The 24,428-nt window shown below is 40.3% G+C and overlaps 1 protein-coding gene across 1 annotated transcript; it reads right to left on the bottom strand.

Moving 5' to 3' along the window:
* Positions 1-1,319: 1,319 nt before the first annotated feature.
* Positions 1,320-22,763, bottom strand: POPDC3 (popeye domain containing 3). Its single transcript, XM_061207425.1, has 4 exons — positions 22,726-22,763; positions 3,729-4,465; positions 2,687-2,795; positions 1,320-1,655 (listed from the first exon to the last, which is right to left on the bottom strand). Exons 2-4 carry the CDS (start codon positions 4,211-4,213, stop codon positions 1,374-1,376), a joined length of 876 nt encoding a protein of 291 aa, XP_061063408.1. The 5' UTR covers positions 4,214-4,465; positions 22,726-22,763; the 3' UTR covers positions 1,320-1,373.
* Between the last annotated feature and the right edge of the window lie 1,665 nt (positions 22,764-24,428).

Here is a 24,428-nt window from a genome sequence, read left to right as displayed (position 1 = left end):
CGCTCCTGCTTTTGCCTAAGACCTCATTTGCTCTCCTTCGGCCCAGATGGCTCTTTCCCCAAATAGCTGCATGCATTGTTCCTTTGCTTCTTTCAGGCCTTTGCTCAAACATTACCTTTCTCTCTCGGGCCTTCCTTGACCACTATTAAAATTGCAATGCCCCTTCCTAGCCACCTTCCCTGATTTAGCTTTCTCCATGGTACTATCTCTTTCTACCTCTAGGTGTTTCTGATTTATTTTATTATCTGTCTCCCTCGCCTCCAGAATGTGAGCTCTATGAGGGATAGGATCTCTGTTACCTGAAATATTCCCAGTGCCCAGGTCAGCATCTGGAGCCACAGTAGGTGCTCAATATACACCTGTTAAATGTAGGATGCTATATCTTTCTACCAAAGAACATGGCCTGCATGTGAGTTGCAGAAAACCAGTTTTTTCCAGGTAGGGATCAGATCTGTCTCTTTACAAAGCTGAAGGAATGGCTGGAAGGCAGACGCCCGTGCTTGCGGCGGCGGCGGCGGCGTGCTTGCGGTGACGCGCTTGCGGCGGGTGGAGCTTTCAGTAGGAGTCCCTCACTGTGCAGCCAAACCACCCCCTCTTGCCCTTTCAGCCGAACATGTAAAGTTGAGATGCTGTGCTACATTTTTACTATTTATTCACAAGTATTCTTTTTACTCAGTAATTAGTATGCAGCTTTGTTTTTCATGAAATGCCTCTTTTAAAATATGTTATTGTAATGATTAGGACTGACGATTACTGTAATGTACTGTAATCATTACCGTAATGATTAAGCTGATGAATTATTTGTAGCAATAAAATAGTCTTCAAGATGGGCATACTGTTATCTCTTGCATTTATTCTGCTTTCTAGTCATATTAAATAACTTCACATTTAAAATAAATCATTGCTGCCCACCACAATAACACGTTGCTTTCATCAGAGGTTGTAGCAAAAAGTGAATTCTGGAGACACTGATGTGGACAGTAGCTACCCCCTCTCCTGCTCAGAGTACTTACTGGCTGCTTCCTGAGAAGCAACCCCTGACTCAGTAGGGCAAGGCAGCAGATTTGAATCAGTCTGAGGACATATTTGAGAATGCAAAATTTCATTCTCCCAGTGCTGATGCAGAAAAGGACAAACTGCCCATAGTTACTCACCGTCCCCCCCCCATATATTCCAATGAGAAATACAGAAAAAAACTTGTAAAATTTATTCACAATGCACACGTTGAGATGAATAAAACAGCTGGCAGTGGCATCTCGCCTCTGAGTTGGATTTATAAAAATATTAGTGAGCTCAATTTTCTGTATTTTGCTATTTCATTTGGGGAGTGATGAAGAGAGTCTTTTATCATTATAAAACTTCAGGCTTCGGTGTCATTTATCACAATGTCGTCTGGAATTCTGAAAATGTTCTGTCAGGGCTGATCTGGACATTTCAGGACTTGACATTTGATAGAAGTTGGGTAACCGAATATCATAATGGTATCTTTTTCCTATATATACCCTGTCATTCAAGGCATAGAGTTTATCTGCAATGTCACTGCCAATTAAAACTGAAAACAGGCGGGAGATGTAACGATGCTGAGCCAAGAGCAAGTATAATTTCTTTCTCCTCCAGGACACATATCGACAATCAGTTTCTGCTGTGAGGGTTACCTAAACAAACACAAGACCACACATAATCAGAGATTAGGAAGCAAGAAACATTCTGCCATGTGGTTTTTTTTTGGCCCCAAATTTTAAATGAATTTCTCGTGCTGATTTTAACGTTAAAAAAGCCTACCAACCCACAATATATTGTAAAAATAGAAACTACAAAATTTATTACTATATATGTAATTTATAACACGAATAATCACAATGTTGTGCCCATCTCCACTTTATCTGTTTTCTAAGTTTGGGTATCTAGATTTTGCATTTCAGTGAAGTGAGAGCTACTTGATATTAAAACATAATAAAGTTGGCTAATGTTTGTTAGAGAAATATTTCCAAGTCAGTCCTGAAGACTGTAAACATTTAACCCTAATGCAGTTTCTGCAGTACCAAATAGAATTAACCTGTTGTGCATATGTATATGAATTTGTATTACAAAGACACACACATGTATACACACACATGTATGTTACATGTATTAACTAGAGGAAGACAGTATACCATAATAGACAGAACCTACTGAAAGGATTATCTTTCAAAACTACCAGATATGGCAGCAGAGTAGTGACAGTAAGTTTAGCATTTTGTTGCTAGAAAACAACTGAAATTCATCAGTATTTTGAATTTTAAAAGTCACTTATTTTGTAATAAGGGCAGATTCTTTGTTCTTGGTGTTTTTCTAAACTGTGACAGGTGGCAGTGTTTAGTTTAGAGTCAAATATCAATTAATTATATTTTAATTCCCATATACTCAGTTAAGCAAAGAAAAATTTAAGAATATTTATCACAGACTCCTTTCCGTCATATGTAATACCCAATCTTCTCCTTGTTGCCGGACCTATAGAGTGACATTAATCAGCAAGACTCAAGCGGAACTGGGAAGACATGCATGATACTAAGTACATTCCAAAGTTAAATATAAATTATTCCTATGTCATCTGCTGTTCTGTTTGCTTGTTTGCCTGTTTTTAAACAAACAGTGTTTATCTGTTTGGAAGAGGAAGTGTTCACAGTGTGGCCTAGTTATTCCTTACCTGAAAAATGCCTTCCTCTGTGGGTTTCAGTGAGTCCCATTCAGGAGAATCCAGGAACTGGAAGGGGAAAATGTAATGCAGAAATTCGCCATCAACTGTCACTCTGATCCTACCCAAACACAAAGGACATCAGTTATGAGGGAAGGAGAAAGAGAGCACTAAGTTGGGGACGAGGATAGGGAACAGTATTTACGAACTCTGATGTTTTTTTTGGCTTTTAAAATCTTTAAGGGCAAAATATTGAATTCATACATTACAGTAAGCGACAAAAATCCCCTGTAAGATTTATGTACTGCTGTTCCTCCCATGGTTAGGATTCTGGAACAGTGGGTAAGATTCATCAGAACATTCATCAAACTGTACATTGATGATATGTGCTCATTTATATGTATATAATATATTTCAATTAAAAGTTTCAATGCACTCAGTCAGATTTTAAATTAAGTAGGAGAACACTGAAGAACATAAAGAAGTACCACTGGAAATACCTCTGTAAACTAAATATTTAACCTTTTAAAAAACATGAATAATCACATTAGTATTTCTTCCTCCAAACTTTCTGTTTTCAAATTTTATATATAGTGCACGTCCCCTTCTAGCAAGTGGGCAATTGCTAGAATTTACTGAAAAAAATGATCATTATAAAATTTAAGTGTTCTTTATTATTTAAAAGAATGCCCTATCAGAATCTGTTCAAAATACTTTGCATGCTAACATAAGTATTCTATTAATTTAAGCTGGCATCATCCTCTTGACTCTCCTGATTAGCTTGGAAACAAGTAGCATATCCAGAAAAACCAATTCATACATTTGATTTCTATGAAGAAATATTAAGACTCTAAATTATAACCTGCTTCAAGTAAATAATACCCTGTACTCTAAATGCCTATGTCCATGACTCATGTGTCAAGGGCTTTCTCATGCCTCAGCGTGTCAAATGCTGCCCAGGACTATGCTGTGTTGAGATGGAAAATGCAGCAGAAAGAAACACAAGCTAGTAAGTAATAAAGAGGAAAGACATGCAAGCGTCAAGAGTACAAACCTTCCTGAAACAAGCAGGGAGAGTTTGTCAATGGAGGTTTTCCCCTGCATGGCATAACAGTGCTCCTTTTCCAAAGTAACCACTTCTGAGCTCATAGCAATAGTCCTGAAGTCGGGCAAAGAGGTCCCCAGAGGCTGGAAGAGGGAGCTGTACAGCAGCTGAAATTCTCGCGCAAAGGTTATGCTGCGAACTTGATAGGCGATATGAACAAACCGCATGAAGCAGATGACAAACAATATAAAATTCCAGGAAAATATGTCAGCTGCACAGACATCTACCCAAGCCCAGATAGCAGAACAGAGAAAACCCAACCCCAGCAAACTGAAGACGTAAAGGAGCCCGAAGAATCCACTGCCACCCATGAAACCTACTACAAATAAAATACTGGCAAGATGATAGATGGCTCCTTCGGCCTGTTGCTTCCAGATGGTGCAGACTGGGTGCTCATCTATTAGGTTCTTCCATAAACTTGAATTTCTTTCCATGGCTGTACTACCGTCTGGTTCACTTCTCAGTTGATGTTAAATGATATCGAAGCAAGTAATTAAGTCCTTTGCTTTTCCATCATCAGAGTTTTGCTCAGTCTTCACAAAACCAGAGAAAGCCCGGACACTGGAGTTGGGGTGATTAAGGGTTTGGTGTGTATGGATCTTGAAAAACTAAGAATCCCATGCTAGCATCCTTAAGTTCATCTGGGCTCCTGATTTAGATCTAGCCCACAAATATTTTGTGGTTTCCTGTGTAAGAAAAAGCCAGAAAGGATTCTAATTAAACAAGGAGAATTGAGAAATATTTAATGAATCATCAGCATTACTTACTTATTCAAGTTGACATCCTATTTTCTATGAAGTTAAAACGTTTTCAGCACAAATACTGAAAGTGTTAAATTTCTAGGATATAAAATTGCATATTTTAGAGTTAGGCTTGTTAATAATAATAAATTATTTACAGAAATTTTAGTATTTGTTACAATTAACTAACTACATATTTTTCAAGAAAGCTAAGTGCTATAATCAGCTGGTCCCTATAAGAGTAATTCAGTATACCTCAGAATCTCTTGGGACAGTGACTAAATATGCAGATTCATAGACTGTTTCTGGATATACTGAGTCCAAGTCTCTGAGGGTGGAGCCTAAGTGTTGGTATTTTGAACAAGCTCCCCACATGATTTTGATGCATCAATCCATGGCCTTCCATGGCCCACCCTTTTAGAGATACTGTTTGACAGTATGTTATTCACTCTTTATAGATGAAGAATTCGAAGCTCAGAGAGGCCAACTAATTTATCCAAGGCCACACAGTGGTTGGTGGCAGAGCAGAACTTCAGGACTTGAGCCTGCATGCCAGATCCAATCATGTGATCTCCCATGAGAGAGATTTTAAATTAGGTAATGTAAGGACCCCTAATAAATCAATAAACATAAGAAACACACAATTAGGAGTCAGATTTTAAGAGCACATAGTAGACTGTGAAAATGTTTAATTAATTAGATCTAAATTATTTGAGAAATAAAAATTCAGTTTTCCTTCACTGTATTAGAGGCTATTTCAGGTTAAAGGTTGCATCCATATAACTAAATAAATAATATTAAAATTCCTGCTACTTACACATTTATTTACCAGATGGTCAAAAATGTTAGCGACTTGTTCCTCTGCACATATATTCTCTACCCTTTCAGCCATATGGTAAAAATGCTAATATGTGATCTGACTCAGGAGAGATTTAACCATGATGACAGAGCTGTAGGATATGTATCATTTATCACCAGGTTTCTTAACAATAAATGGTTTCAATGTGAAGCATTCATTAGATTGACTTTTTTGAAACCAAAATAACATTCAAGAACCTTGAACTTGTGTGCTATATTTAGTGTTTTTATCTTGAGATGGATTTTTCCAGAACACCTGTTAATAAAATATCAAATATCATAGATCTTGTCTCATAGAAAAAAAGTACACAAACCGAGGTGAAAATGACTTAGCTGAAGTGAAAAAAGGAATAGTGTTACTACCAACAGAACTAGAAATGAAAATAAAGAAGCTGCTGCCGCTGAAGTTCCTGGTTTTTCATCTTGGACAGTGATTCTCTTCTCAGCAAGTAATGACATTAAGAACATCACCAGGTGAATCATGGAAAAAAGAAACAACAACACAGACCTATAACTTACAACCATATTGTTGTTTCTACTTATGCTGCTTTCAGATACATTTTACACAGTCTGCATCCCTCTAATTATCACTCCACCCATCTCTCTGTGAGAGATGAGATTCAAGGCAGACTGGCATCCTGAATATGTTTCGTTTCTCCTCTTTAAACAAAACACAAAATTATATATTACTGCACATTCAAAAGAAAGAAACGTTTTTAAAAAATACAATGAGTAGTGACAACTGTGAAATGCAGACTGCAAATGTCAGTCCCGCTGCTGTTTTACTTTTAAAACTTGGGTATTTTACATTAATCAATTCCTTAGGATGCCAAGCACAGCCATGAAGCCAATATTAAAAAGCACCACCAGTAGAGCTCTGAACGTGGGTTTGAACTTCCTGAAAAATTTCTAATCCTCAACAAATTGTTAAAATGATGCTAATAGGGAGAGGCCATGTAAAATGTTTGTGGCAATTCAGAAGGGAGCTTATGGGAATCTTGTCCCCTTAAACTCTTGACTTGGGGGATATACTGGGCCACCTACATTCCTGGAGTGTGACCCATTATGATTATATGAGGAACTGTGTTTCCGGCCCTTCCCAGTCGGCTTCTGTTTCAATAAGCTGCTACCAAGCCATCTTCCTATCCTTGACACCGTCTCACTCAACAGGGAGTGCTGACTTGCCCTGATTAAATTACTCCACACCCAGCCTTTCTCTGCTTGGTGTGTTTTTATTCAGTCACCAAAACAGATGTACTTTATTAGAAGAGGAAGAACTGACAGGGGCAGGTGATGAGCCTGAGTGTTCCTCTGACATGTGCCAGCAGCACTATTATGAATGCTGCACATGATTCATCAACCAGCTGCCTGCCTTAAAGGCCTGTAGGCCTTAAGTCATGTTTTTGGGTAAATAAGTGCTGAAATGCCAAAGGAGCACAATGGATTTCTTAAGCAATAAAGTGGGTCTTCCCTGCACAAGAAGTTAACACATGGGGATACAAATGACGGAGACAAAATAAAGGGCAAATAAACAAAATATTTCCAAGTTTGCTCTTTAAATTGTAAGACCCTGCGCTCTAGGGAATAAGGAAATGTAAAGGCAGGCACAAAGATGCTCAGTGAAATGTGATCTAAACTGGGTGGCAAACTGATGAAGATCAGCTCAGAAATGGCAGTTATCGGTTCACAACGTGGACGTTTATTACCTCGCTGCATCACACTTACTGCTGTGGGGGAGGCAGTATCTAAGGCATCATGCTCAGCCTACAGATGAGCAAGGCGGGGCACCGGACAGGTTAAGTAACTTGCTTCAGGGAAAGGAGGCAGTAAGTCACAGGGTGGAAGTTCAAGTCCCCCTCCACTCAGCTTCATGCCCTCCCCAGCAGGCAATGTGTCTTTCAAGGTTGTGAATCTGATTTAATGTGTTGGGAGACCAGTGGGATATTCCGCCAGGACAGCTTGCCAGTAAAATGATAATCCTAACAGTGGATATTTGAGACCTGCTATATCTGCTTGTACTGCTCAATCCATAATGCTTAGAATACTGCCAGGGACACAGACATAGAAAGGCACTCATGAAGTAATCTGCTGTATTATTATTCAACATTGACTCACTTCCTCTTCTAGATTCCAAAATTCTTCAGGGGCAAAGACAAATGTTTTTGTACTTCTGACCCTTGGCACTCAGTGAATGTGGGTTGAATACACTGGTATAGAGGTACAAGCCCACTCCGCCTTTCCCATCCCCACTCTCTATCCAATTCAACAGATGTTCTAACATATTCTGTCACCTAAGGGAACAGAAGTGGAGGAGACCTTGACTGAGGGGTTGGGACATCACTTATTTAAGATGTCTGGCACAACTCCAAATTCATAGGAGAATCCTGTCTTCTTAGAACGTTCAGTTCCTTAAGAGCAGTTGAATTCCTGATCTGATTAAAACAACTCTGGTAGCATGTGGTATTGTGTTAGTTTGAGTTGCTAGGCAACGAAGAAGATCAAAATTCCATCAATATTCTACTCATTAATTGGAATCATATCCCAACTTTGGTGTGTGTTCCATATGGGAAATAATCATGAACTTAAAGCTAGTTTTTGCCCCCCAATATATATGACCGTGCCCTAATCCCTGGAAGCTGTGAATGTAATCTTATTTGGAAAAAAGGTCTTTGTAGATATAACTAAGTTAAGGATCTCCAGATGAGAAGACCATCCTAGATTACTTGGATGGGCCAAGTCCAATGGCAGTTGTTCTTATAAGAGACACACAGAGGATGCAGATAGAAGAGGAGGATAGAAGAGGAGGAAGCAATGTGACCACAGAGGCAGTGACTGGAGTGATGCAGCCATAAATCAAGGAATGCTGACAGCCACCAGAGACTGGAAGAGGCAAGGAACAGAATCTCCCTTAGAGCTTCTGGAAGGAGTACACCTACCAACACCATGATTTCAGACTTCTGGCCTTCAGAACTATGAGAGAATAAATTTATGTTGTTTTGGAAAAAAAAAAAAAGCTAGTTTTCTCTGCTTATCTTTAAGGAGCTGCACTTATTCAGCAACTATGTGCCAGACATATTTGAAAAATTATCTCATTTAATCTGCACAACAACCCCATGAGGAAAGTACTATTATCTCCATCTCACAGATGAGAAAACTCAGAGAAGGCAAGTAAACTGTTCAAGGTTACCACACTGCTCATATTGGAACTAAGATTCCATCCAGGTCTGCCTGACTCTGAAACTCACAGTTTAAACTGCATCATTCTGCTTCCACAGTACCAGGATTTAGAAAATGTAGGCTTTAGTTTCCTCCCTGCTACTTAGATGAACTCAGACATATTTATTCATCAGTAAAGCATAGGTGATATCACCTATTCTGTCCACTTTAAAGGGTGCTGGAAGATTCAGATGAGAAAATCTTTATTAAAAATTCTTAGCAAATTTTTAAATAACATAGAAATGCCATTGCTGTATTTGTTGCTTGTATGTTACAGAGCTGAGCCATTTGGAGAATACAGTTTTCAAAAGTTTTCTTTCCCTCAGAGGATTACAATTGAAGACGAGCCATCCTTATACTGTAAATTCTAAATTTACTCATTTCTGCAGGAGTGATCTCTATCATTCTTCCCTATCTTGTGTCCTGACCACCTACTGCTGGCAGGTATAGACCCAGAACCAACCCGTCCTTAAGTCTTCACTTTCCAGTGGCCAAGAAGCCAGTCTCTGGAAGCCAACAACAATCTTGTTCCTTAGATTAGTGTTTAGTGCTTCCCAGCAGGTGTGCTCAGATCACCTCCATCAGAATCACCTGGCCACAGCCAACATTGTCCTCAATGATGTAAAACTGAAACCATTTCCGCTAAGATCAGGAACAAGACAAGGTTGCCCACTCTCACCACTCTTATTCAACATAGTTTTGGAAGTTTTAGCCACAGCAATCAGAGAAGAAAAAGAAATAAAAGGAATCCAAATCGGAAAAGAAGAAGTAAAGCTGTCACTGTTTGCAGATGACATGATACTATACATAGAGAATCCTAAAGATGCTACCAGAAAACTACTAGAGCTAATCAATGAATTTGGTAAAGTAGCAGGATACAAAATTAATGCACAGAAATCTCTTGCATTCCTATACACTAATGATGAAAAATCTGAAAGTGAAATTAAGAAAACACTCCCATTTACCACTGCAACAAAAAGAATAAAATACCTAGGAATAAACCCACCTAAGGAGACAAAAGACCTGTATGCAGAAAATTATAAGACACTGATGAAAGAAATCAAAGATGATACAAATAGATGGAGCGATATACCATGTTCTTGGATTGGAAGAATCAACATTGTGAAAATGACTCTACTACCCAAAGCAATCTACAGATTCAATGCAATCCCTATCAAACTACCACTGGCATTTTTCACAGAACTAGAACAAAAAATTGCACAATTTGTATGGAAACACAAAAGACCTGAATAGCCAAAGCAATCTTGAGAAAGAAAAACGGAGCTGGAGGAATCAGGCTCCCAGACTTCAGACTATACTACAAAGCTACAGTAATCAAGGCAGTATGGTACTGGCACAAAAACAGAAATATAGATCAATGGAACAGGATAGAAAGCCCACAGATAAACCCACACACATATGGTCACCTTATCTTTGATAAAGGAGGCAAGAATATACAATGGAGAAAAGACAGCCTCTTCAATAAGTGGTGCTGGGAAAACTGGACAGCTATATGTAAGAGAATGAAATTAGAACACTCCCTAACACCATACACAAAAATAAACTCAAAATGGATTAAAGACCTAAATGTAAGGCCAGACACTATCAAACTCTTAGAGGAAAACATAGGCAGAACACTCTATGACATAAATCACAGCAAGATCCTTTTTGACCCACCTCCTAGAGAAATGGAAATAAAAACAAAAATAAATAAATGGGACCTAATGAAACTTAAAAGCTTTTGCACAGCAAAGGAAACCATAAACAAGACGAAAAGACAACCCTTAGAATGGGGGAAAGTATTTGCAAATGAAGCAACTGACAAAGGATTAATCTACAAAATTTACAAGCAGCTCATGCAGCTCAATATTAAAAAAACAAACAATCCAATTCAAAAATGGGCAGAAGACCTAAACAGACATTTCTCCAAAGAAGATATACAGATTGCCAATAAACACATGAAAGAATGCTCAACATCATTAATCATTAGAGAAATGCAAATCAAAACTACAATTGATTTTTGAGATATCATCTCACACCAGTCAGAATGGCCATCATCAAAAAATCTACAAACAATAAATGCTGGAGAGGGTGTGGAGAAAAGGGAACTCTCATACACTGTTGGTGGGAATGTAAATTGATACAGCCACTATGCAGAACAGTATGGAGGTTCCTTAAAAAATTAAAAATAGAACTACCATATGACCCAGCAATCCCACTACTGGGCATATACCCTGAGAAAACCATAATTCAAAAAGAGTCCTGTACCACAATGTTCATTGCAGCTCTATTTACAATAGCCAGGACATGGAAGCAACCTAAGTGTCCATCGACAGATGAATGGATAAAGAAGATGTGGCACATATATACGATGGAATATTACTCAGCCATAAAAAGAAACTAAACTGAGTTATTTGTAGTGAGGTGGATGGACCTAGAGTCTGTCATACAGAGTGAAGTAAGTCAGAAAGAGAAAAACAAATACCATATGCTAACACATATATATGGAATCTAAAAAAAAAAAAAAATGGTCATGAAGAACCTAGGGGCAAGACGGGAATAAAGACGCAGACTGACTAGAGAATGGACTTGAGGATATGGGGAGGGGGAAGGGTAAGCTGGGACAAAGTGAGAGAGTGGCATGGACATATATACACTACCAAATGTAAAGTAGATAGCTAGTGGGAAGCAGCTGCATAGCACGGGGAGATCAGCTCGGTGCTTTGTGACCACCTAGAGGGGTGGGATAGGGAGGGTGGGAGGGAGGGAGACGCAAGAGGGAAGAGATATGGGGACATATGTATAGGTATAACTGATTCACTTTGTTATAAAGCAGAAACTAACACACCATTGTAAAGCAATTATACTCCAATAAAAATGTTAAAAAAATAAAATAAAAATAAAAAAACTTTATAATCTTAAAAAAAAAAAAATCACCTGGGTGGCTTGTTAAAATGCTCCTTCCCTGGTCCCACCCCAGAACTACTGAGCCAGGAAGGGACCCAGACAGATGCATTTCTGATAGGCTCCCAGCTGATTCTTATGCACACTAAAGTTTGAGAGCCATTATTTTATCTTCTTCCTGAAGGATCTCTGAATTATACTTGCTTGCAGAGCCTCAGCTGTGTCCATTCCTGGCTGACCACTGGCTGTCCTCCCATGCTGGTTACTCCATGTAATGTTCCCTGATCCCTAGTTGTCTGTCCACGGCTGCAGTGCTGGTGTCAGTGCACCATTCTGCTATCTAGTCTGTCCAGTTGGCATTACTACTTAAGAGAAGGGTCCTAGTCTTAGCTGTGCCCCTAAACAGCGTGTGATTTGAAGCTTCCCAGACCTGTTTCCTCATTGATAAAATGAAAGAGTTGGACAAATAATGTGTGGTTCCTTTTAGCTCTAAAATAACACAACTCTCCATGATATGAAATAGAACATTATTCCTAGCATAGGTCAAAATGTAGAGCTGAGGGGCAGAACTGAATTATGACTGCAGATCTTAACACCAGGTTTATGACTGGGGCCCAACTCTAGAGATTGTTTAATTACTTAAGGACTGTGGTAGGGCCCAGGCTCCGGCATTTTTTCACAAATTTCCCAGTCATTTTGTTATGCAACCAGGGTTACAAACTTTTAGGGGGATAGGGTTGAGAGACAACAGAACATTCTATAGAGTAAAGGGTCTGGATTTTAATCCTTATTATTATTTTTTTAAAATTTATTTTATTTATTTTATTTATGGCTGCATTGGGTCTTTGTTGCTGTGTACAGGCTTTCTCTAGTTGCGGTGAGCGAGGGCTACTCTCTGTTGCGGTGCACAGGCTTCTCATTGCAGTGGCTTCTTTTGTTGCGGAGCACGGGCTCTAGAGCACAGGCTCAGTAGTCGTGGCACACGAGCTTAGTTGCTCTGCGGCATGTGGGATCTTCCCAGACCAGCGCTTGAACCCGTGTCCCCTGCATTGGCAGGCAGTTTCTTAACCACTGAGCCACCAGGGAAGCCCTAATGCTTATTTTTAAAGGGCTGGAAAGGCACGTTTTCTCCTGTGTGTCTTCATTTCCATGCTTTGCTCAGGTCAGAAGGCATTTTTCTTCCTCACCACTCAACTCCAAGGGGGCTCAAGGTTTGTGGATATTCTGCAGCAGCCTTTCCTTAACATGGTGGCTGAAGTGCACCTTCTAGGTTCTGAGATTTTATGGCCTTTATTATCGGTCTACATGGCTTCCACTATATATTATATTGCCCATTATATATATTTTCCTTTTTAAAGCATCATAATTTGCTTATTCTCTCAGTTGGGGTATATATTTAAGTATTTTTAAAAGAAATGAATGTAGATAGTGTGTGCATTTTTTAAATGTTGGCTTTATTAGTTGGTCATTATATATGTGTGTGTGTATATATATATATATATATATATATATATATATATATATATATATATATATAAAACAATGATTAACAGTGCTCAGGTAGAAAAGCAGTGTGTAGAATACAGTTTTGGAACAAGCAGGTTAATAAGCCAGGAAGTCCAAGTGAGATATGATCAATACCTGAATCAGTGGCTTAGGTGTTGGACTAAAAAGAAAGGAAAGCATATATTAGACCATGAGGAAGAAATGAAAGGAAGATGTGTCTCTACTGAGATAGAGGAACAGAAAAGGGATGAAGATGCTTTCATCTTCCTTTCATCCCTTTCTTTCCCGAAGCTTGGAAAGAAATCAGAGGAAAGGGGGACTCAGTTTGAGTCATGTTTAACCTGATGCACTTGGTCAGGCAACAGAGTTCACAACAGAAGATAAGGGGCAGGATGGAGGGGTATGTAACAGTTGTCTTGTAATAACACAGGACAATCCTGAATAAGGACTGGAGCTGGCAAGATTATCTAGAAAGTGAGTACAAAGAGAAATGAGAGTTGAAATTAAATGCCCATGATCAGAGGCCTTAGAATTCTAGGGGTGTGCTGGCTATTGCAGGAGCCATGAGCCACATGTGGCTGTTGAGCCCCTGAAATATGGCTGGTCTGAAGTAAGATGTGCGGTGCACAACGGATTGCGAAGACTTAGTACAAAGATAAGGAATAAGTCATGAATAATTTTTATATTGGTTACATGTTGAAATGATAATGTTTTGGAAATACTGGGTTAAATAAAACATGTTATTGAAGCTAATTTTGCCCATTTCTTCTTATTTTTTAATGTTGCTACTAGAAAATTTTAAATTACATATGTGGCTTGCGTTATATTTCTCTTGGACAGTGCTGGTCTAGAGCCTCTCAAGCAATAAGAGAGAGGAAATGAAAAGACTTGACATGATGCTGTGCAAACAGTGCATATGTATAGCATATAAATGTATAAATATGGAAGAATTATCTAAGATTAAGAGCAGAGAGTTGATATAAATGTAAATGATATTGGCTACAATATTCATATGCTACAGTCAGATGTTATCCAAGGCATAGATGTGTCACCATCTGGTTTCTGCCTAAAAAGATGGCCAACCCCGCTACAGCTCTTGGCCTCTTTATCCTACCAAGGAAGGCACTACTTTTTCCTTTTTCCTTAGGAGAATTCCACTTTTCTAAGCAATTATATTATATGGTCTTGTTTGCTCATTTCATCTTCTGATGATACCTCATGGTGTACGCTGGAAATCTCAGACAGACAATCTTATAAATTTTATGCTGGAGATTGGATTGTGGCCTTCTGGGTTCCAGAAGGTCCACACCAGCCTTTGTTTGCACATAATGCCTAAGTCTCTTCATGTACCACTAGGCTTCTAGGCTGCAGTATGCCTTTGACTTTTCATACCATGCCCACAGGCTATGAAGGGCTTCTCTGATTCTCTTGTCTCAGCTAAAGTCACATTTGATTATCTTCAGCCATGTTTGCTTTCTCACTTTATCACATACGGTGGTAGGGAGAATTCTAAGATTCCTGCCCTGCTTGTGCGCACGCCCTATAATCCCCTTCCCTTGAGTCTGGGCAGAACCTGTGAATGGCATGGGACAGATGCTCCCTTGATTAGTTAACATTATATGGCCAATGGTGCTGGAGTAGTCACCGCTGCGATTATGTTAAGTTATATAAGACTCCACTGTAGGACTTGAGAGGAATTGGAAATTAGACAAACGTATTCTTACTGGCCTAGAAAAAAGCAGACATCATGCTATGACATGCCTATGGGGGCCACAAGGCAAGGAACTGCCACAAGGCAGGCAGTATCTGTGAGCTGAAAGAAGTACCCAACCAACAGATACCAGGATAATGGGGACCTGAGTCCTACAACCACAAGGAGTGGAATTCTGCCAGCACCCTAAAAAGCTTGGAAGAGGACCCTGGACTCCAAATGAGGGGTGCAGTGTGGCTGACACCTGGATTGCAAGCTTGTGAGGCCCTGAGCTGAGGATCCAGTTTAGCTGTGCCTGGACTTCTGACTCACAAAAACTGTGAGATAATAAATTTATGTTGTTTTAAGCCACTAAGTTTGTGGTAATTTGTTACAAAGCAATAGAAAAATGAATACACACACAGTATACACCAATACTAACTATACATGAGGCTTTTCATTAATCTAATAATCTACATTCTATGACGGACTTGGAATATAGGTCTATGGAGCAGAAGACACTCAATCCTTGCTAGATTTAAATTAGGAAAATCAGGTGATAACAGGTCTTCAGTCATATCTGGAAAACAAGACAGGATAAGTGGCGCTGGGAATTACATTTAAATTCACTGTGGTTCCCAGCACCACTTTATAGGTTTTCCTTTCATGGAGTCAGGTGGCCCCAACACTGTTAAGCATTTGGACACATGGGCAACTTCTAGATAGTGATGTCATTCATATACCAATCTCCAAAATTCCTGGAATACCATGTTTCCTTGGTTGACTTTCAGCTCGGTCAATTCTTTGTAAAATTGAGCCACATTTATATGGCAGATACTTGATGTTTCAGACACATCCAGAGATTAATACTAAATAAACAGCCCATAGGAACTCAAAACAAATAGCTCTGTAATTCTTCTAATTGTGACTTCACCAAATTTTAGATGAGTTGGCAATGGGAAATTAATGCAATATATAATTGCCATCTTCTTAATCCTCATATACTACTATTAGTACTACTACCAGCACTATTACTACCAGCACCTAACATTTACTGAACATTCACTTACTATGTGCCAGGCATGTTTCTAGGAGCCTTAAAATATTATGTCATTTAATCCTCACAACTTTTTGAAGTAGGTAGTTTTATTGTCCCCATTTTACAGATGAGAAAACTGAAGTATAGGTTGCTTAAGGATACACTAATGACAGAGCCCAGATTCACTCCCAGGCAGGCAGATGCCAAGGCTCTGCTCTCTTAACCACCATGACATACTGCTTCACATATAGTTTGAATCTAAATATCTGGAATACCTGGAACAAATCAACAACATTCTTGTTTTCTCCCTTCAGTCCTAGAGTCAATGAATTTAAATGTCTTCTTAAGAAATTACAAATTTTCAGGTGGGAGGATGAGAGAAATAGGTGAGGGAGGTTGAGAGATACAAACTTCCAGTTACAAAATAAATGAGTCACGGGTATGAAATGTACAGTCTGGGGAATATAGTGGATAATTATGTAATATCTTTGTATGGTGACAGATGGTAACCAGACTTACATGGTGATCATTCTGAAATGTATAGAAATATCAACTCATTATGTTGTGCACCAGGAACTAACATAGGGCGGTAGGTCAATTATACTTCAAAAATAAACAGACTCATAGAAAAAGAGATCAGATGTGTGGTTACCAGAGGCGGGAGTTGGGGGCAGGGGGAACTGGATGAAGGTGGTCAAAAGGTAGAAACTCCCAGTTATAAATAAGTACTAAGGATGTCATGTACAACATGATAAATATAGTTAACACTGCTTTATGTTATACATGAAAGTTGCTCAGAGAGCAAATCCTAAGTGGTCTCATCACAAGGAAAAAATATTTTTCCTATTTCTTTAATTTTGTATCCATACGAGGTGATGGATATTCACTAAACTTATTGTGGTAATCATTTCATGATGTATGTAAGTCAGATCGTTATGCTGCACATCTTAAAATTATACAGTGCTGTATGTCAATTATATCTCAATAAAACTGGAAGGAAAAAAAAGAAATTACAGGGACTTCCCTGGTGCAGCAGTGGTTAAGAATCCACCTGCCAATGCAGGGGACACGGGTTCAATCCCTGGTCTGGGAAGATCCCACATGCCGCGGAGCAACTAAGCCCATGCACCACAACTACTGAGCCTGCGCTCTAGAGCCTGTGAGCCACAACTAGAGAAAGCCCTCGCACAGCGACGAAGACCCAACACAGCCAAAAAAAGAGAAAAAAAAGAAATTACAATTTTTGGAGCAACAGAAGGACAGGTTGAGTCCTATGTTGAATCACGCAGTGCCCTATAATTCTTAATTTGAAGACACAGCAGTAAACCTCTCCTTCTCAAGCTCATCATTTGATTGCTTTAAACGAACAACCCCCATACTCTGCTTCAAGTTCTTCTGACTTCTCCATGTCCTGGAAATGGTTAAAGGTACAAGCAGAAAGCCATTCACTTTTGATCACCTGCTATCACGTCAAGCAGTAAGTTCACCTAAGATTCCTGATGAAAGATGCAAGAGAAGCTGGAATCATGGATGCATTAAACAGTCTTTTCTTGATATGAATCCAAGGTAGACACCTTCACTTACCTCTCCTACAAATAGAACTACCATACGACCCAGCAATCCCACTACTGGGCATATATCCTGAGAAAACCATAGTTCAAAAAGAGTCATGTACCAAAATGTTCATTGCAGCCCTATTTACAATAGCCAGGACATGGAAGCAACCTAAGTGTCCATCATCGGATGAATGGATAAAGAAGATGTGGCACATATATACAATGGAATATTACTCAGCCATAAAAAGAAATGAAATGGAGGTATTTGTAATGAGGTGGATGGAGTTAGAGTCTGTCATACAGAGTGCAGTAAGTCAGAAAGAGAAAAACAAATACAGTATGCTAACACATATATATGGAATCTAAGGAAAAAAAAAAAAAAGGCCATGAAGAACCTAGTGGCAAGATAGGAATAAAGACACAGACCTACTAGAGAATGGACTTGAGGATATGGGGAGGGGGAAGGGTGAGATGTGACAGGGTGAGAGAGTGGCATGGACATATATACACTACCAAATGTACAATAGATAGCTAGTGGGAAGCAGCCGCATAGCACAGGGAGATCAGCTCGGTGCTTTGTGACCACCTAGAGGGGTGGGATAGGGAGGGTGGGAGGGAGGGAGATGCAAGAAGGAAGAGATATGGGAACATATGTATATGTATAACTGATTCACTTTGTTATAAAGCAGAAACTAACACACCATTGTAAAGCAATTATACTTCAATAAAGATGTTTAAAAAAAAAAGTGTTCTATATGCAGCAAATGAACTCACTTTTTCTATGTTTATTTACTTCAGGTTCTCATTTTCCTTCCTGGCAAACACACCTAATAAGTTCACGTGTGCTAGCTAATTGGCTATAATCTTTCCTTTGTCATTTTTTCGGGCTTAACAAGCAGGTGGATCACACACCAGGGTCAGCAATGTTTGAAACCACCAAACCAGCCACTACTGGTGCTAACAGGAGCGCTTCTGCAGGGAATGACCATTTCAAGTGTTCGTATAGAGACAGGAGCTTTCTCTTTGACTGTGAGAAAGATTGTTCACTGGTCCTCCATCCACATGCTCAACAATCTTTCCATTTCTTTGATTTCTTTCAGCCTCGTTGTTATTGACTTTGTAGTACTTGAGCTTATTCCAGCCATAGATGTTTCTTTTTTGTGCATTTCCTGTCATGATCTGCAATGTGGATTATTCCCTTATTCCTGCTGCTCAGGAAATACTACATATTCTCTTGATTCTTTCAAAATATTTGATTATCTCAAGCTTCTCTTCAATATTGAAGCTTTCCTTTTGCATGCACTATTTGCCTTTTTTGAATCAAGATGCTTAAACATTCTTGAGATGTTGAATGAGTGTGTTTTTATGTAGAAAAATTCCTAAGTGCAAAAGAATAGCAAAACACAATCTTGCAGGATACCACATGGTGAACCAAGGTAGCTGGTAGACGTTTGAGGCCTCTGTGTGTTTGCATTTTGTGTATTCCTACAGGGCTCAGTTAGCTGGTTGCAGTTTACTGTGTTCACCTGGTGTTTCTGGCTGAGTAAATCATATATAAGCAAGTGCAAAATTCGTGTTATGCTCAAATTGTTCCCTAATATTTCAATTGCATTGGAATGATGCTGGTTTTCAAAACAAGCATTATAGCGTAATTGACTGCATCATCAACTTTCAAATGGCCAAGAAAATATTACTAATTAACATATGCAGTAATTCAATAAATCCCTGCCCTCATGGGGCTTGCATTTTAGTGAAATTCAAATGTTGACATAATTAAAACCCAGCTTCAAATTATGAGATATAAAATAATCTAAAAATACATCTTATATGCAAAAAACTTAAGCTACTTAAAACTCATTTAAAGTCAGTTGTTGCATATTGAATTTTAAAATAAATGCTACATTTTAAAAGACAGTCTAAAGTCTTGAAAAATCAAAATGCAAAGAAACTTGTTTTTTAGAACTTCCATCAAAGACCAAAAGCAAACAGACAAATAAACCCCCAAACATTATATGTGTCATTGGAGTACCACATTACACAGTAATGTGTCTGTATCCTTCTAGTTGTATAAATGCAAAGAAAGACATATGGAATAATCTTCACTTAATCTTAAGGGTGGTTATTCCTGTATGGCGGGACACTACTTTTTTCTTTGCACATATCTGTATTGTTTGCTTACTTTATTTTTTATTTATTTATTTTTTTGGCTGCGTTGGGTCTTCGTTGCTGCGTGAGGGCTTTCTCTAGTTGTGACGAGCAGCGGGGCCTACTCTTCCTTGCGGTGCATGGGCTTCTCATTGTGGTCGCTTCTCTCGTGGCGGAGCACGGGCTCTAGGTGTGCGGACTTCAGTAGTTGCGGCACGTGGTCCCTAGAGTGCGTGGGCTTCAGTAGTTGTGGCGCGCAGGCTCTAGGGCACAGGGCTTCAGTAGTTGTAGTGCGTGGGCTCAGTAGTTGTGGCTTGCGGGCTCTAGAGTACAGGCTCAGTAGTTGTGGTGCATGGGCTTAGTTGCTCCACAGCATGTGGGATCTTCCTGGACCAGGGATCGAACCCATGTCCCCTGCACTGGCAGGTGGATTCTTAACCACTGCACCACCAGAGAAGTCCCTGCTTCCTTTATAATAATCTTACAAAACCAAAAGCTGGTTTTATATTAATTTGAGAATTTTTAAATACAAAAATTTCAGAGAATAAAGATCCATGAATCCAACAACCAGAATTAACAAATATCAACATTGTGATATTTTTGGATCCTTTTAAAATAAAAAAATTTTTCACAAAAAATTGAAGATCACCACGGATTGCTCTCCAGTATCATTCCCCACCCATCCATTCACTCTATATAATTGTATTTTTCTTTCCTGTCCATATAGAATAATTTTTAAAATTCCAATTAAAAATGAAATGCTAGATTAGAAATATATCTTATAAGGTGGGTTTTTTTTTCAGATTCACTCTTATATTTTTGTTCTGATGAATAATTTTAAACATATTCCAAAACAGAGAAAATAATATATAATAAATCCCTATATACCCATTACCAAGATTCAACAATTATCAAGATTTTGCCACATGGAGTTTCTGAAATCAAAAGCAAAAAATTGTGACCTACTGTTCAACCTACAGTTTGTTCAGTCAATAAACAAACACCTACTAAGGAAGACAGGGAGAACTAAGATGAGCTGTGCTCTTATTATGTGCCAGACACTGGGTCTTGCCTATGCTGACCCACTTAGGAGTCACAACAACTCTGCAACCCAAATAGTATTATCAGCATTGTTCAGAATGGAAAATGAGGCTCAGAGAGATGAAAGTTCTTCTATAGGCTCAGCTGCTATAGACCATTTTCTAGACCATAAATCCCTCCTCCCCCGCCAATTTCAGAGTGTGTGTGTGACAGTCACTAGAGGTTATTCTGCTGAAAAGCACAAAATGAGAAGATCTCACTTTGGGTCTGTATGAATTGATCCCTGAATTCTCTGGGCTGGAGGAGGCTCCAGCATTGTTACAGGAACTTTAAGTCAGCAACTTTTGGTTATTTATTTAATTTATAAAATAACCGGTTGTAAATTTCACTTTAAGACATTTTCGTCTAACTACTTAGATAAAAGAGAGAAATATTTTCCCCTTTCCTTTAAAAAAAAATCTCATTAATGATTCAATATACTCTTGTAAATTCTTATTCTCTATAGCTCATAATCCCAGCTGACCAACACCCGTAATTACAAAAAACGATTTCAGTTGCAATTTGCAGGCTTGCAAATCTATCGTGGATATTTTCCAAAGCTGTTCCAAAACTTCTTGCCTGTCATGTCACTGTGTGTTGTTATGCTCACATACTATAGCAAGTGCTTCATAACCATTCTTGATCTTTCCTGGGGACTGTTTCAAAATAAGCAGATGTGAATGCTCCAGTGTGTCAACCCTATTAGTCAGTCTTGTGATAAGAAGCATGGGATTTGGGCTTCCCATGACATATTTTTATTTAATAACATAGAATGTCACCACTTAGAAACCCAGGATGCACAATGATTCAGCTATTTTGAGAGACTGATGAGATTAAAGAAACTCAACTATCAAATGTCTCCCAGTTTATACGTATAAAAATTTAGGACAGATAACATCTTACTCTAGATTTCACTTAATATTTGTATCCCAAACTCTTCAAAAGACAAACCCAGTCTCCCAGAGAAGGAAAGAGCCTTAAAGATCATCTGGGATCAGCCAGACCTCTTCATTTTGCAAATGTGGAAGGAGATCCAATTTTTGTTTTGTTTATATTTTGTTTCAGGTAGTTCTTGTTTGGTTTTCTCTTGCCACAAAGAACAATGCCAAGTTCCTGTACTGTCACACCAGGGACATGTTCATGCAACAGTCCTTGGTATTAAAAATAACAGAAAAGAAAATAGCCACCAAACTTCAGTATGAACAGAGAGCAATAATTTTTTTAAGGCTGCCATAAAACTCAATTGCAATGTGCAAGCTTGCAAATTGAAAATACCTAACCACAAAAGTTGGAGTAAAAAGTCAGGAAGGAAGGCTGTCACATTCTAGAAGTTTAGAAAATCAAATTAAGTTATGTAGAAAAGTGGGTTTCTAATTCTACTTTTCCATTTATTTACATATAGAACTTTTTCACTTTTTGCAAAATATCTCCTGACTAAAACAATTTTTTTTTTTTTTTTGGCCATAGTCCTATTACTGTATTTGATTCTGTGCCTTTAATCTTTTCTTAAAATACAGACCCTCAAAATGTATCATACCTCTGTAACCGACCTTGGTGAGGAGGTAGTTCAGTGGTTTTCAAACGTCTTTTTCTTTCCTTCCTTCCCTTTTTTTTCAGGGGCATTCCCCAAATAGAGTAAACAGGTCAGCGTGACCTTGGATGAGGTCGCTTTCTCGGTCCCCAACTCAGCGTGAAACTCTGCCCGTAGTCAGACCCTTTGCAGAAGGAAACTTCCCGCCGCTGCCCGACTTCCCCAAGGCCAACCTAAAGATATCAGGGCCCCCAGAAGCAGCTGTTCTCCCTCGAAAATCCGGCCTTTTGGGGGGACTCCAAGGTGCCCGGGGCAAGAGTGGGACCAACAGCAGAGGTGGGAGGAAGATTCACCTCTATGCGCGGACGACCCGAGCGCCCAGGGCCCGCGCGCCGACCCGCAGCAGCGACCCCTCAACGCCCGCCAAGCTCCAGCTGCGCCGTGCGGACCCGGGGCTCGCCGCTGGCTCGAGCGGGGCGGGAGCCGGGCAGCGGTGCGGCGCGCGCAGGAGCACCGGCGGCGAAGCACGGGTGCTGCCGGGGGTCTGCGGCGAGCGGCCCCCACCCGGGGGCAGGGCCAGCACAGAGGCCTCGCCCGGCGAGCGGCCCCAGCGTCGCGAGGTGTGAGGGTGCGGACGGCGGCGGGAGAGCGGCGGCCGAGGCGCCCCGGTTCCCTCCTTACCTGGCCTTCTCCGACCCCGCTCTGAGCTCCGGCCTCGCGCCCGGAGAACTTTCCCAGCCGAGCGCGCCGGGCCCTGGCAGCCGGCGCGAAGCCCCCGGCGCCCGGCTCGCGCGCTCCTGGCCGACCCCGGGCCTGCGCCCGCATCCGCGCCCGGGCGCTCGGTGACCGCAGCCCGGCTCCGGAGCGGCGCGGCGGTGCAGGCGGGGGCCGGGCACGGGCGCGCGCCCCGGGGGCGGCGGGGGTGGCGGCGGCGGCGGCCGCGGGCGCGCGGGGCCCGGGCAGCCCCAGCCTCCTGGGAGTCGCCGGACTGCTGATCGACTTAGCGATCGCGGCGGACCAAAGTTTGCGAAGATGGGTTTCCCGAAGTGAACACCAATCACAGTTATAAAATGAACCTTGTATTATTCGCTGTTATCCTCGGCAGTGAGCCATGGGGTTGACTCCTGGGTTGGAAAGCAACTGTACGTCTGCCCTCTCGCTACCTCACACCCAACCCCACCGCCCCGCACTGTAAAAAAAACGAGGTAAATGACCTGAGAGGGGATGGGGATATTTGGGTGTATAGGACAGAGAACGTTTACTATCTTGATTCAAATCAATGAACGTCTCAATAAAGCAAATGTATAAAGAGTGTGGACAATCATAGAAGGAAAAAAAATTAAATACAGATGATAGAAAGGTTCATGAGCCAGTGCATACAACTTAAGGCAAAAATCAAATGCATATTTTCCTCCTGTGAAGTTAGTGAAGTTTTCTTTGGTTTTGGTAGTCAAACCCTATAGTGGTTGGTGAGGGAACAGTGAAATACAACTTACTCGAGGGTTACCATCTCCTCCCCTCTCTCAGCACCCTCATTCGTGTTATATAACTGTGTTGGTGACAGTTATTCCAGGACCAAAATATTTACTGAGTAATCAGTGTCTCTTTTGGTCCCCAGAATAACAGTTAAAGTAATATAAATGGTAAAATTAACCTTCTTTAATTGTTACTGGGACTGAGCGCCAAAAATTAACCATATTCCTGCAGCGCGTACGCGGCTAGAAACCGCTTGCCTTCCAGGCTTTTGCTCTTACTCTTCGTTCTAGGGATTGACTCAGAGATGTTGGAAATCCAGTTTAAACTGGATATGGCTGGGGAAGTGAGAAGGTCATGAGCTTTGACATCAGATGTATTCTGGGTTTAGATTTTACTTCTTATTTAGTGTTGTACATTACAGTGTTTTTAAGGATTATATTCATGGTCATTTTTAATTTAAAAACTCAGAAGCAACAAAGATATGCTTGTGTGATAGATTGTAAGGTGGCTTCATGATTCCCACTGCCTCCGGGGTTTCATGCCTTTGTGGGATCCCCTCCCCTTGAGTACATTTGGGACCTGTGACTTGCTTGTAAACAATAAATACAGCACAGGTGATGGATGCCACTCCTGTGACTACATTACTTTACAAAAGACTTGGTCTTGGTAGCACACTCTCTCTAGAGACTGTCCGTTTTGAATTAAGCATCCATGGCTGGGGAAGTCCACGGGGCATGGGGCTGTAGGTGGCCTCTAGGAGCAGCCTCTTGCCAACAGCCAGCAAGAAGCCAGGGCCCTTGGGTTCTACAAGCACAGGGAAATGAACTCTGTCGACCATCTAAGTGACCTTAGAAATGTTCTTCCCCAGTCAAGCCTCCAGATGAGAATGCAGACCTGAGGACACCTTA

This window comes from Eubalaena glacialis, chromosome 12, assembly GCF_028564815.1.
Source record: "Eubalaena glacialis isolate mEubGla1 chromosome 12, mEubGla1.1.hap2.+ XY, whole genome shotgun sequence".
Taxonomy (NCBI): domain Eukaryota; kingdom Metazoa; phylum Chordata; class Mammalia; order Artiodactyla; family Balaenidae; genus Eubalaena; species Eubalaena glacialis.
The sequence above is the reverse complement of the archived record's forward strand: the minus strand, read 5'-3'. Positions and strand labels throughout refer to the sequence as shown.